The sequence below is a fragment of the Barbus barbus genome, assembly GCF_936440315.1.
Source record: "Barbus barbus genome assembly, chromosome: 24".
In the NCBI taxonomy this organism is placed as follows: domain Eukaryota; kingdom Metazoa; phylum Chordata; class Actinopteri; order Cypriniformes; family Cyprinidae; genus Barbus; species Barbus barbus.
The window spans coordinates 21,046,991-21,062,002 of NC_136752.1; the positions used below are offsets into that span (position 1 = coordinate 21,046,991).

At 35.3% G+C, this 15,012-nt stretch overlaps 2 protein-coding genes across 4 annotated transcripts in view; one reads left to right on the plus strand and one right to left on the minus strand.

The window, feature by feature from the left end:
- Positions 1-7,569, minus strand: part of LOC306843812 (kinesin-associated protein 3-like) — a 24,955-nt gene extending 17,386 nt beyond the window's left edge. Inside the window, exons 1-8 of one of the 3 annotated variants that reach the window (XM_079375488.1) lie at positions 7,511-7,569; positions 3,542-3,673; positions 3,319-3,464; positions 3,178-3,236; positions 2,933-3,074; positions 1,407-1,506; positions 890-1,014; positions 639-737 (exon numbers count right to left, since the gene is read on the minus strand). In XM_079375488.1, coding sequence (XP_079231614.1) covers positions 639-737; positions 890-1,014; positions 1,407-1,506; positions 2,933-3,074; positions 3,178-3,236; positions 3,319-3,464; positions 3,542-3,573 — 703 coding nt within the window. In that variant the 5' untranslated portion in view covers positions 3,574-3,673; positions 7,511-7,569. Of the gene's footprint in view, positions 1-638; positions 738-889; positions 1,015-1,406; positions 1,507-2,932; positions 3,075-3,177; positions 3,237-3,318; positions 3,465-3,541; positions 3,674-4,217; positions 4,397-7,510 lie in introns of those variants that run through there. The other 2 variants (XM_079375486.1, XM_079375487.1) reach the window with 2 other exon arrangements.
- Positions 5,976-12,378, plus strand: LOC306843814 (N-terminal Xaa-Pro-Lys N-methyltransferase 2-like). Its single transcript, XM_079375490.1, has 4 exons — positions 5,976-6,507; positions 9,731-9,903; positions 10,863-11,115; positions 11,631-12,378. The coding sequence occupies exons 1-4, from the start codon at positions 6,333-6,335 to the stop codon at positions 11,885-11,887; spliced, it is 858 nt and encodes a 285-aa protein (XP_079231616.1). The 5' UTR covers positions 5,976-6,332; the 3' UTR covers positions 11,888-12,378.
- The last annotated feature ends 2,634 nt before the right edge of the window (positions 12,379-15,012 follow it).

The window sequence follows — 15,012 nt, forward strand, 5'->3', positions numbered from 1 at the left end:
CATGGTTTTCACAAAAATATTAAGCACAATCATAAGAAATGTTACTTGAGCACCAAGTCAACATAATAGAAGGATTTCTGAAGGATCATGTGACATTGAAGACAGCAGCAATGGCTGCTGAAAATTCAGCTTTGCCATCTCAGGAATAAATTACATTTTAAAATGTATTCAAACAGAAAACAGTTATTTTAAATTGTAATATTTCCACAATATTACAGTTTTTACTGCATTTTTGGTCAAATAAATGCATATTAGTGAGCATACTTCTTTCAAAAACATTTCAAATAAATCTTTCCGACACCAAACTTTTAAACGGCAGTGTTTATGTATATATATCTTTTGTAGTGCACTTTATAATATTTTAATGTGTGATTTCATTTGTGCTTATTTTTTAAAAAGAGCAGTGCAATTTCTGTACCAACAGAATTGTAAAATAATGAATATTAGAAAGAAAATCAAAAGCATCACCTATAAAAGGACAACTGGTTTGTAATATATTGTATAGAACAGTGCATATTTATAAAATCAGACACAACAATCATATTTGGCATCAGTATCAACCAAAATGTCCATTGGAGCCTGGCAAAACATAAAATTAGACATTTCTTTGTGGGTGTGTGGGTAATAATGTTTTCTACCTCTCAAAAGCTGTTCCTGTTTGGTCAGCAGTCCATGGTACTTCTTCAGGGCTTTTTCGTACTCCTTCTTCAGGTTCTGATTGTCTGGGTCATCGTCCCGTTCAAAAAGTCAAGGACCTTGTCTATTAAAACCTTGTGTTCAGAGCAGTAATTAAAGGACAACATTTTAATTAAAACATAACACCCATGCCCCCTGACATGACTTTACCTTTACCCTTTCACCTACGACCCCTGCTACACTGAAAGGATATCAGCCTTCTTTTTCTTCTGCAGTTCGTCCTGCCATAGGTCATAGCGCTTCAGCTCATGCTCAATTATGCTCATGCACAGCACGCCGATCTTGTAGTGAGTGATCAGGCCGTGAAACTGGGAGAAACTGGAGATAAAAAAACTTGTTTGTCTAACATTCACCATGCATCCAACCATGCCAAAATAAAGCCTCAACCCATGTCAAACACGCTCGCTCACAGAGAGCATGATGAATGTTAACCAAACCATTGCAGACTTCAGCAAAATAACATCGGAAAGGCAGAGATTCAAGAATGATTCTAGCTTTCACATTTACCTACAGCCTGGCTTTTCATATGAGTCCTGACAGCAGCTGATGTGTTGTATTATGATAGGAGTATTTAATATTATGAGTCTCATGCAAGAAAATATATTCTCCTCGTGGCACATCGCCATTGTTGTGTCTCAGCTCCATGCACAACACCCATCAAACTGAAGAGTGAGTCTTGGCTAGCGTGTGCAGATGTGTAGCCCGTTTACCTGGAGAAGCAGAAGAAGACGTAGATGATGGTGGTTGCCAAATCGACACTCTGCTTCCAGTCTTCCCTCAGGACCCGGGCCAGCGCGCCCAGAGCAGTCTCTGTGGGAGAGCGGACATAACATTAAATGCTTTCATTGCTCATGAAAAGAACTCACGTTGTGAATGCAAAATGGCAACAGTTAGAAATATGTGACTGCTTGAGAATAACTTGTGAATATGGAGAATATGTTAGGATACGGGCTAATGGAAAAAGAAAGAACACACTTGCAAAGGAGAAAGTGCATTGTGGGTAAAAATCAAATGACACTATGGTAGACGCTAAAAGGCAAATAGTCGAAGGGAAGTAGAAAGCAGGCTGTAGTACTACAAATATTGATAGAGTTACAGTGTCCAAAGGGGTCAAAGAGATCAGACATATAAGGGAGAGCGTAAATGGAAGACACTTTATGAATGGATCCCCATACTCTGTTTTATTTTACTAATGTTTACTATTAATGGCAAAAAAAAAAAAAGATGCTCACTAAGGCTGCATATATTTGATCAAAAACAGTAAAAACAGTAATACTGTAAAATATTATTATAATTTAAAATAACAGTTTTTTTATTTTAATATATTTTAAAATGCAATTTATTTCTGTGATAGCAAAACTGAATTTTCAGCAGCCATTTCTTCAGTCTTCAGTGTCACATGATCCTTTAGACATCATACTAATATGTTGATTTGGTGCTCAAGAAACATTTCTTATTACAATCATCAATGTTGTGCTGCTTAATATTTTTGTGGAAACTCAAAAGAACAGAACAGAAGATTCAAAAGAACAGAATTCATTTGAAATAGAATTTTTTTGTAACTACCACTTTTGATCAATTTAATGCATCCTTGCAGGATAAAATTATTAATTTCCTTTTTTTTCATTAATATTACTGACTGATTTTGAATAGTAGAGTATAAAGTCTTTGTGCTAATATGACAAGCCCTTTTTCATAAGGGTAAGGGCAGAAACATTGGGACTTGGAGATCATTTTCTTGAAGGAATGAATGAGGTATGTAAAATAATGGAATGAAAATGACTGCAAAGAGATGATCATAATGTCCTAAATATGGCATCCTACAAAAGTTGGTGATATTTCACCAAAAATGAAAAATCTGTCATCATTTACACACCCTCAGTTTATTCCAAACCTGTAAGAATTTCCTTCTTGTTTTCAAACCCAAAAGAAGATATTTTGCCAAACGTCAGGGTGCAGCACTGGAGCCCACTGACCTTTATTGCACAGACAAAAAAACATTAAGACCTTCTGTTGTATTCCACATAAGAAAGTAAGTCATACAGGTTTGGAACAACATGAAGGTGTGTAAATGATGACAGAATTGTAATTTTGAGGAGCAAACCAAAGCTTTGTTATATGGTAATGTAAATGTATTTAAAGTAAGGCTTTATGCGGAAGGTTTAAAGATAAAATCCTAAACTGTTTTACAATGACTCTTTGACATTTTAGCCATGAGCTCCAGTGTTTAACACACCATTCTGCAGCAACTCCTCCAGGTTGTCAGGATTACGGGCCAAATGGAGGATGAGTGTAGCTCCTCTGATCTTCTCAGGGATGTCCTCATACAGAAGCTCAACATAGTCATCTATGCTATTAATGTTGGCCTCCTCGTCAAGCTGCAGGACACAAGACATTAAGAGAGTCAAAAATGTTTTGGTTGAAGACTCAACAAAAACTATCATATATATAATTTGACACAAAAAAATATTCTTTTCATACCTCCATGCCTTCAAAAGGAGTCAGGTCTCTTGGCTTGATCTGTTTCTTCTCTTTCTTTTCTGAATAAACAAAACACAGACAATCATTAAAGCACTGAAGCATTTTTTTTATTATATTTTTACCCTATTCTTCTCAGCTTACCAGCAGATTTCTTGCGGTTTTGTAGGTAGAACAATAACTGTTCCACCTCAGGAAGTCTGGAAGGGGAAATGAGTCTACACTCCTCCACTACCTTCCGTGCTAAAGACGCAATATCTGTGTTGGAATTCAGGCTTTTCAGACGGATTCTGCAATCAGAGGAAAGTTTTAGCACTAAAAATCTACCACACAATCAGTTTTCCTAAATTAATCCGAATGATCTTACATCTTCTGGCACTCCTTGCGTTCTCCTAGCATCGGGTCTCCCGTCTCCCCTAGGATTGTAGCTTCCACTTCATACTGGACAACAAGGGCTTTTTCTGTGGGGTGGACATCTAAACTGCCACCCTTATATTTCCTAAAGACAAAACGATACAGATAATTATTGATTATTGTTATACATTACGTATTTTTTCTACGTTGAGTTACCTATGAAAGATGTTCGATGCATAAAGCTTATCTTAAAAAGCTTATCTTTAAAAAAAAGTAGTATTTTACTAATAAAACAATCATGTTTTGTTATCGTTTTTGTTTTATTTTTTTTCTCACAGATATGTTCCCAGATAGTAACTTGTTCCTTCAAAGCACCCTGGAGTAACATTAAATATCACGGCAAATTAACGTAAACATTCAGTACCATTGTAAACATAGCATACGTACAAAATACATTTTCTTAATTCAATAACTCTGTTTAATATGATGATGATACCCATTTAAACGTCACTTGAAGACTGATGTAGAAACTGATGCCATAATTTGCCTGAATATTTTGAAAGCTGTACATATACATCAAAAATAGTAGAAAACAATATTTATTACACGCATATATATTGTGTTTTTATGCTATTATGTTGAGCTCTACAGCTAATGACAGAGCTCGCTCGCGTTACACAAACACTCACCGTTTTAAATATCTAGCGTCGTCCGCTTGCATTGTTGTTCATAAATTAAAGCAAATAAAAGTGTGCGGTTGATTTCTGTCTGATGTTTTGACGTGTGTCTAATGTGGCTTCATCGTTTCTGCTCTGACAGGATGCTGCTGTTTGTGTTGCTATGGGTGTGTACTAAGCGAAGAAGCAGAAATGAGCGAAAGAACCTCTAGCGCCACCTGTATATGTGGAGGTACGTATCGCTCCCTTGGAATACATGTACTGGCAAGACTTTTGTTGGATTTGGTTTGAAGTATTTTTACTTTACTCAAGTAAATTTAAAAAGTATCGGTAGTTTATCAGAGTGTTTTTCTTTGTAAAACTTTACTTCACTACATTCCAACACACAATATGTCATACTTTTTACTGCACTACATTTCATAAGTTGTTTTACCTTTAATACTTAAGAACATTAAAAATGTAGTACTTGTACTCAAGTAAATCTTTGAATTATTTTTACTTGAGTAAAAGTAAGAACGTAATAGATTTCTAATGTAATTAAGTATTAAATTATATTTAATACGAAACGTACAAAGTGCAATATTATGTTTTGGAATAAAGTTTTCTAAAGAAAGACACTGATAAAGTACAGACACTTGAAAAGTACTTTTAAAGCAGAGTAAAAATAGTTCCACCTCTGGTAAGATTATAGATGTTTATAAGTGTTTTATTACATTTTATAGGTCTATATTGCATTTGTAGATTTCAATTACAATGCATATCTTTAAAGGCCATTTTCTCATGCGCTGGGCAAGACATCTTCACTTCAGTAGCGCTTGCATACACCAAACATAGTTGTATTATTTGTTCATATATCCTTCACCTGATTTATATAACCTTTAACTTCTAAACACATGGTGAAATTTGTTTTTCTGACTGTTGCCAGTATTTATGTATGTAAAAAAGTTAGGGCCTATTGAAAATACAAAATATATATAGCCATATATAGCCTAAATAAAAACAAGACAAGAATTTTGAACCTGGCTTTATCCAGTGTTCAGATTTCTGTTCTAGAAATGTAGATGCAATTTTTAATGAATGCATTTTTAATTAAATAATGCATAATTTGTCTTTTTGTCTTATTTAAACATAACATTTCAGAAAACTTGTAATTAAAAAAAGGTCTTATTATACTGTGATGAATCAGCTAAGAAAGTATGGTGAAATCTATTAGATAAAAAAAATATCAAAATGTTTGAAACATTTATTAATAAGGCTTTTTGGACCAACTTTAGGACCTGTATTATTTATAAACAGTCTTCTCTAATTGCACTGAGCATGCACTTCCAATTTAAGCACTGGTTCAGTTTTGGTTCACTGAATATCACATACACTAAGGGGATGATCATTTGGCAATTTATCTAAATTTCAAACTGCAATCATATGAGTAACACATGGCCCATGAGCTGACATGACATGAAAGATGAGAGGCCTGATATCTTATACATCTTATTTCTCTCTCTCTCTCTCTCTCCCTATCTCTGCTTTTTCATACAATTTATGTGTGTAACTCTAAAATCCGTGTTTTTTTAGCAATTGTGTCACTATTGTGACTTATACTATTGTAGCTTATGTCAATGCATGCAGACAGTAAGCAGCAACAGCATGTTCAGATTAGATCTGTCTTTGATCTTTCCTCACCACTGTGAACTTGCCACCAATACTGTGTATACAAACATGAGAAGGCAGTACTAAGAATAGCCACTACATAAGCCGCTTGTCATTAGCTGTGAATGAATGCATGACTCTCTGGGCCATGTGTTGGTATGCACTAATATGCCATTCTGGATGTGTCTATGGAACGTAAGAAAAGGAGCTTCATCTGGAACTGGAGAAGAAAGCACCACCCCTCTTCTGAGGCAATCTTACCCATCCCTTTCTCATTCCACCTCCCCAGGCCTAAAGCAGGTGATCTGATAAGATGTGGTAGTTTTAAGCACTCTGCTGAGAAAAGAACGCTCAACCGGTCAGTAACCAGAGGCCTCCTACAGATACAGCAGCACCGTGGTGTCTTCAGAACTTCTTCCAGAGATATCTTGAGCTACGCATTATCACACACTCTTTGAGCCTCTTTGCAGAAGATTCAGAATGTCTGATTCCACCTCCATTATGGAGTTTAGCGGGACGCATCAAGCTTTCCGAGACCGCTGGGCAAAGACGGATGATGAGATGTGCAAGCACAGTATGTCTTTCCACTTGCACAATACTCTGAGGAAGGAATTCTTTGGCAGCTACCTGTACCTCCTGGAGCAGATTCCTCTGGGTAAGATGAGGGAGTGGGTGGCACAATGAATTGTTTCTAAGAATTATGACCCTTTGAGGTTTTGCTGCAATGTTGTTGTGATGAGAACCGTAAGGCAGACATTTGGAGTATGGAGTTGTGTCAGACCAAATCCACAAAAAATATTTAGTCTGCATCCAGCAATATTCATGTTATTGGCATATCTGTCCCTGTTAAAGCTGCTTCAAAATTACATTTGCAAATTTGAGAAGATAAGGTTGAACAGCTATCCCTAAACCACAATATCCAATAGGAACAATCGATTTTCACTTAACAGTATACACATACTAAACATTGTACAGTAATGTGACTATTTTAAGCATTGCATCACATGTATATGCATGCTGCATACTTAAGATTTTACTGAATAATAAAATGTCAGCTGTGACTTTACTATGTTGGTGCATTAGCAGCAATAACAGCATATTTCAAAGTATTGAAAGGCTTTGGAGATGGTAGTTGTGTGTTAAAGATCCTGAGCCATTAACATAAAAAACTAAGCAAATGTTCTACTTTAAACAGCCATGAATATTATACGATGATATGGAGTTCATACGTAGTTTTGTTGTGTTGTTGACAGTGGTCTTTGTCTGATGAATGTTAGCTTATATTTCTACTTGTCCACACAGTTAATCAGATGTTGGGTAGTGTAAACTGTGGAAACAATTAAACGAGTCTGTCAGAGTTACAGTGAGTTACTGGTTGGATTCCGAGGCTGGATTTCTTTTAAAAGACTCAATCACAACTATTTGTCTTGTTAAAGGGATAGTTCACCTAAAAATTTGATGTTAATTTGATGATCTGTCAGTCATATAATATCAGTCAATGGTACTCACGGCTTTGAGAGAAAAAAAACCATACACAGACAAAACCAAATTAAACCCTGCGGCTCGTGACGATATATTGAGGTCTAAAGACATGAATCGATCGGTCTGTGCAAGAAACTGAACAGTATTTATATCGTTTTTTAACTCTGATCTGCCACCTGGTCCAACTGTCCTGAGCTCGTTCACACAACAGCCGGCACGTGATGCGTCTTCTTCTTGCTTTACGGAGGATCGCAGACTTATAAGTGCATTACCGCCACCTATCTCTCAAATGGACTATTGACACTCCTAACTGAGATTGTAGATAGAGTGTCAATGGCCTATTATCCATTAAACGATATAAATACTGTTCAGTTTCTTGCACAGACCAATCGTTTCGTGTCTTTAGACCTCAATGTATTGTCACGAGCCGCAGGGTTTAATTTGGTTTTGTCTGTTCGTATGTTTTTTTTTTTTCTCTCAAAGCTGTGAGTACCATTGACTGACATTATATGACTGACAGACTGCAACGGTTTGAGTTCAAAAATCTTTGTTTGTGTTCTACTGAAGAAACAAAGTCACCTACATATTGGATGCCCTTGGGGTAAGCAGATAAACATCAAATTTAAATTTTTGGGTGAACTATCCCTTTAAGAGTTTGGTCTGGTATTAAAACACAGAGAGCAACAGGTTTTACCTTTGGTCTTTACTCACGTATAACAACACAGGGGGAAAAAATATCTTTATTAAATAAAGAACAGTTGGTGTTAAATTATATGTAAAGGAATAATAATTTGAGTTGAAAAGAAACATACTGAAAAAGTGTTTCTTAAATTTTAAACTGTGAACTTTACTCAAAAAAGTAACTTGCAGGTAACTAAAAGCTAGCAATAGCTCTTGTAGTTTTTAAAAATGTAGTTTTTAACCCTATAGTGTATTGTGTTGGTGGGAAGAAAAAGAAAACACAAAAAAAGCACATTTACACTACTAGCATACTGGAAACTACAAATGCCCTGCTCAGTTACAGCAAAGTTATGTTAGTGTCAGTGAAATTCATGTAATAAATGATGTATTCATGTAATAAATTACAATAATATTCATCATTAGGAGCAAAAATATTTTTGAGTGCATCATAAATTACATCAATTGCATTTTAGAGCAAAAGGGAAGACAATCATTCATTCATATATTTTTTAAAAAGACTGAAAAGAATTCAGTTTTGTGAGAGAAATAAAAAATATTTTATCATTTACTTATAATTCTTATAGTCACAGATGTGTAGTGTGATGATTTACACACTGAGGAAGGCTTGGTAGCCGAAACGTTTGTGTCTTTCCGTATTGGTGATGAATGTTGAATTAAACGGAAAAAGAAGACTGTTCTCGTGAGTGCGGATCATAAAAAAATCATAATTGTTTTTGGTTAAATTAATTTCCATTGTATGGAATGAATGAATGAATGAATGAATACATTTAAAAAAAAAATCAAAATATATTTTATGTTCTGCAGAAAATGTTTGGAATGACATGAGAGTGCGTAAATGAATGACAGGATTAGCATTTTTGGGTGAACTATTTTGATTTGGCTGAAATGTTTCCTAATATAGCAGGTTGTTTTAATGTTGCCTCATGACCAATAAGGCAAAGCAGATGAGCGAGTGTTAAACTATAAAGAGGGCCAACAAAAATATACAGGACCAAAATAAAATAGTCCACAGGGAATCACTGCATGGGCTTGTTATTATTTTTGACTTTGAACCAGTAAAATTGTTGTTCACATATCAATCCCTGCTCACAATTTCAGTATCACAGTCCACTCACCGTGCCAGTTCTCTCACCTATCATCCTTCAGCAAGGTCTTCCCGCTAATCATCTGGTGATCCGATATTTGACTCGAACTTTCCAAACATGCTTTGACTTAATAACTGGTCTGTCCTTTAAGTGACCAGCTATTCGAGAGCAGATGTTCCAGCTGAACTTAATAATGCGACATTAGTCTGATGCTGACAGGGTATCGTATGTTGAGTTGCTTCATCTAAACTCCTAAATGTGCCAATAATAAAGCATTCCTTTGCGCTGTAGTACAACACTGTCAATACCAACAGTATCTTGATGCTTCAATCGCATTTGCTGAAAGAAAAAGTCTTGTAAAATGCTATTAATAACTGGTACTTTTCAAAAAACTACTTATGATTAAATGTTGTTGTGAGAAGTTGTGTTGTTGTGAAACTTCATCTAATAACTGTACATTTTCCCTTGAGATACTTTGATCCCACACCTGACCTTGATATTTCAACTACAACACAATATTAGATTTCTAGTAATTAAATCAATGGCTTGTTTCTCTCTCTTGTCTTTTAGTGTAGCTATGTGACTGTCTATATGTTTATTGCCCTACAGTGAAACTCTATGCAGTGACTTGTGAGTACATTAAAGGGGAGAAGCAGTTTTACTACAGAGCACAGAACTTCTACAAGGATGTCCCGGCATCAGAGGAGGGCATGATGGGAGATTTTGTGGAGATATCAGAGATCGACCTTGAAGGCTCAAGACAGTTCCTGAAGAAGTTTGTTGTACGTAATTTTAATTTTCTCTTTCTTACTGAATGTGTATTATTCACATTTGAAATAAACTTAAAATATTTTTTTATAGTAAATAAAAAAAGATTATTGGATTTATCTTTTACAAGAAAATACTTTTTAGGCATTTTTATGTAATTAATGTGAAATGAACAATATCTGAGTGGTAATCTTTTCTACGCCATTTTCTTTTTCAATTATTTGTTTTTATACATCAAAGAATTAATCAGTATATATCCTATTTATAAATATCAGACACAGTCCTAGTGAAAAATTTATATACTAAAATGTATTTGAAATACGTTTATTTTATGCTTAGTACAAATACATTTACATATTTATGTATGAAAATTTTACCTGCAATTATACTTTTGGTATGCTAAACCTGTATGCTAAAGTCAAATTGTGTTTTAATTGTGCAGAAATTGCTGAAGTCCAACTAAAGATATACTGAAGAATATTTGATTGCAAGTCATCAACAGTGACATTAAAACACATTTTAGGCTTAATATTAAGAAATATGTATTGTGCACAAGTAGTACTACAAATAAAGTTTCATTAGATATTTTTAAATCAGTAAATCTTGAGCAGTATGTCAGTAAATATGATAATAGATGTGAACTATACTAAGTATGAAATAAATGTATTTTAAATCTTTTACTTTTTCACTAGGGAGCCTATGACAGCAGACAATCATTTTTAATTGCATATTGCCTTTTCGGTCTGCTCACATATTCTTTAACTAGCAAGACCTCAAGATCAGAATAACCCAGCTGTACACATGTCTCTATACCACTATTTGAACATGTGATTAATTAACACATCTAAGTTGACAAATAGCATTAGCTTCATAAATAGTGTTCAACTGTTCTGCTGAAACTTTGACCCTGAACCTGGACTAGCATTCATAATTCTGTATTATGTTTGAATATCAAAAAAAAAAATCTCAATAGGGTCCAGGAAAGGCTGGCACCAAGCGGGCACTAGACTGCGGCTGTGGAATCGGGAGGGTGTCTAAAGGAGTTCTGTTTCCTGTGTTTGAATCCATGGAGATGCTTGACATGATGGAAGAGTTCATCCTGCACGCCCATGAGGTTTACCTCGGAGATTACGCAGACCGAGTGGAGGCTTACTACCTTTACAATCTGCAGGAATTTACCCCATCTACAAAGAGATACGATGTCATCTGGCTGCAGTGGGTTGCCTGTGAGTGGATGGATTGTTTTCATGGATTATTTTATGTTATGTACATATATTTCACAGTAATGTTTTGTCTGCAGTTACTACTTTAATTTGACCTGTGTTTTCTGCCCACCTACATTTGCTTATTTTAGAAGGTGCAGGCTATCTTTGCCCATTTGCTGTAATGAGAGCAGCTGAATGCTAGTCAGAGTCTTTTGTTTCAGGATAAAGTTTCATCTCCCTTACTGCAGTCTGTGTACATTTGATACCGACGGAACAGATATCTATATGAAACTGCTTAAAACCATTTAAAGACTTTCAATAGTACATGAATTACTGGTGGTGACAGATTTTTTAAGTGACTCAAGTAGTTATATATAATATAAAATATAAAGAATTCTGGACTTTATACAGCCGTTGCTCAGCTTTGCATAAATAGTATCTGCTAAATGAGTTTTGGAAATTTGGACATTTTGAAATTTACACACTCTCTTTTTGTCAAGAATTACATGATTCATCAACCATTTTAAATTTCTCAGGTCATCTTACTGATAAGGACCTGATGGAGTTTTTAATGCGTGCTAAGCAGAGCTTGAGGCCCAACGGTGTGATCATCATTAAGGATAACATGGCACGGCAGGGATGCAAGCTGGACCCCATTGACAGCAGCATCATTCGCCACCTGGACATCATGAAGAACATCATTCAGACAGCAGGCCTTACCATACTGGACGTGGAAAAGCAGGAAGGCTTTCCAGAGGCTATCGTGCCTGTATGGATGATCGCCATGCGCTAAAGGAAAGATATGTTGTACATGCACTTATGTATAGTATATATTATAAAAGCATACAATAATTTTTTTTTATTCCATTTACCAGCTAATATGTCAAACTGTAGTCATTTCGGTATATGAAAATCTGTGGATCTGTTTTTTTTTTTTACCAGTAATCCGGTTTTCCATCTTTCCAGTAACTTTTGCAGTTTTGAAAAGCAATGAAAACAGTCTATAAAGTTTCTACTTCATACACATGTAAGGTTAAGAACATTTTTGTTGAAATGGAACAGATAGATGTATATAATTGTATCGTCCTTTTAAAAAGATTTAGTATTTTGTACATTTATTGTCGTATCATAAAGTAAAATAAATAATTTATTTATTTTTTACAAGAAGATAATGCTGTTGTCTATGTCTAATTTAACTGACAGAATTAAGTATGTTGCTGCCATTGTGTCATTTTTTTGTTTTTTAGAGTACAGATATATTAATAAATTTTATGTATAAGTGTCATTTCTTGTTTTTACAACAATACATCATAAAGCAATAAGTCATTGAATCGCATTAGTGAACATTTTTCTGACCTTTTAGCTTGCTTATAAAAGATATGATAATGAGCATTAGTTGCATATTTCCTTGAAGTATTCTTGGTGTCTTTGAAAGCAGAACTTCTCTTCACATATTTAAAGAACTGAGGGATAAATAATGTCAACAAGTTCAAAACTTCATTGTATTCCCCAAACTATGAAAAACCACACTGTTTAGGTAAATGGCTCTCAGATGGTGTCTTTGTAGAGAGGAAGGGAATTATCCCTGGTTTTGACAGACTACTCTTTTGTGTCTGCCTTGGGCTCTGTCCAAATCTGTCAGAACATGTCTGCATAAAGAGCATCAGCAAGTCACCTCAAATATTCAGCATATAAGCCTCACAAAGATGTCTTGAGCAGTGCAGTGTAAAAATTCAAGCAGGTCCTGTTCCCTGTGAATAGGCGGTTTGTCAAGAAAAAAAGTGCAAACACTCACAGCACGCAATGGAGTCAGCCTGTTATGTTTTTGAGTGATCTACTCAACGAATTCCTTGCACTCATGGGATTTCGCAAATACATTTTTCAAAGTTCAAAACACCCTCAGGCTGCAGTCATATTTCTTTCATAAATCTATGTAAATAGCAGCCAAATGTCTATTCGCCTATTCAGAAATGGTTAGCGTACCTGGCAGTTTCTGCTATCAAGTCTAATCTTTCTCGTTTCCTTCACAAGCAGTCCGGCAGCTAATGGTCTGTATTAACAGAAATTACATTAATAAATTTGGTCATATTAGAGCTGAATTGGGCCAAGCTCCAGGCGCAGAGAGTCAAACATAACATTGACAGACAACTGGGAGTGTTGCACTGCCACAAGTAATTATCGACAAATGATCCTGTGCCTAGAGCTGGCAGTGGACAGTGACATCAAATTTCAGGTTTATTTAACAATTGTTTCTCATTTTTCAAAAAGATGAATGCTCATTTGTGGTGTCAAAGTTTATGCAAGTTGCTTTAAATCTCATTTCAATCGAATTTAATAAGAATTTACGCCTTTCGTAACATGACTTTAACCTTAAAGTCTTAAAACTACAGGCTTGATACCAAGAAAATTGGTCCTCAGTGTTTTGAAATGTGATACAACCGACTGACACATTACGGTTTGGGATTGAGAAAAGAAAAATAATAAAAAAATGCATTTAAATCTCAAAATATTTGCTTTAAATCATTATGAAGGAGCGTGATGATTTGGGGTTGGTCCCTGCCAGGAGAGTGACAGAGTTACAACCATAAACGTTCACAACGTGTTGTCTGGTACGGGCTCTCAACCTTATTCTACATGTCAGCTCAAAGGCCAGAGCTCAGTTACACATACTTTTTATAGGCCATGCTGATATTCAACAGTTTATTCAGATATGCACTGCCACCTATCATGTACTTCTGATTACATTAATTTGATCTCCAAACTGTTCAAACTCTGACAAATTACATCAACATGATGGATTTAGATGGAATATAGTATTTTAAGGTTTCTGGTAGGACAGTCTGCAGAGATAAGTAGGCCTAAGTCATTTGTAGATTTCCTCAAAACTCTGCAAGCACTGTCTCTGCGTACCAAACCGGATCAATTTGCCTGCGAAGGGCACTTCGGAATGAGAACAATCATAGCCACTATAATGAAGGGTCTTTCCAAAGCGAAGTGCTCAATTTCAAAGGGCCCTTCGGAATGAGGGATTTTAAAGGGTACAACTAATAAACATTTTCGGTCCTATGATTCTTTGCACAGGTTTAATTTGTGACACAGATGATGGAAGATGACACAGAAGTGCTTTTTAAGGAACAGTTTTTTGGTTCTCTACACCCTCTGTCGAAGCATGCAACATTGAACCAATGGCATATGTTTAGGGCGGAGCTAACATGTAAGGCGACTAATGGGGAATATTTTGGAAATCTGATTAAAATCTGGATTGTAAAGCAGGGTTGGTACGCCAAACATAACTGTGATAATTTATTTCTGCACATTTAGTGAATTTAATATTATTACTTTTTTTTACTGTGCTTATGTTATTCCACTGACAGTCATCGTAAATAATTTTTGTAAAGATTTATCTAAGATTACCATCATAGTGAGTAGAAAGAAGATATTCCGTAAACCCTAGTCAGGCTAGACAGCATATTTAATTTTTTTCGGGAAAAAAACAAAATAAATAAATATACAGTATATAACCATTTAAAAAACCATTAACAAACTAAAACAACTAGAAAATATAAAATATTTTTATTTGCTTGCCTCCGTGTCAAATGACCATTACACTGACATCAGAGAACATGTGAATGTTTCATTAAATTATTAAAATATTAACTTAAAATTTAAGAGGATATAGGTAAATATTTTGGGTTAAAAAGTTTGGGTGAAATGGATGTTCACATCACCATAATGCTTCAGAATTGTCTGGCTCCTCAATGCGGTCAGACTGGTACTATTGAGGAGAATGTATTTCGCCACAGTCACCTTAAAATGTCAGCTGCAAACCACGGCTGCCTCATCAGTGATCATGTGACCCTGTTTGGCCTGGCCTGATGTGGTTGATTGGTCGCTGAGGTCAGACATTTGTCCTTGTGA

What these genes read in the sequence shown, in the direction of transcription:
- LOC306843814 (XM_079375490.1), top strand. Translation starts at nt 6,333, where the DNA reads ATGTCTGATTCCACCTCCATTATGGAGTTTAGCGGGACGCATCAAGCT. An exon ending in CCTGGAGCAGATTCCTCTGG is followed by an intron (nt 6,508 to 9,730) that starts GTAAGATGAGGG and finishes ATTGCCCTACAG; the next exon opens with TGAAACTCTATGCAGTGACT. An exon ending in AGTTCCTGAAGAAGTTTGTT is followed by an intron (nt 9,904 to 10,862) that starts GTACGTAATTTT and finishes AAATCTCAATAG; the next exon opens with GGTCCAGGAAAGGCTGGCAC.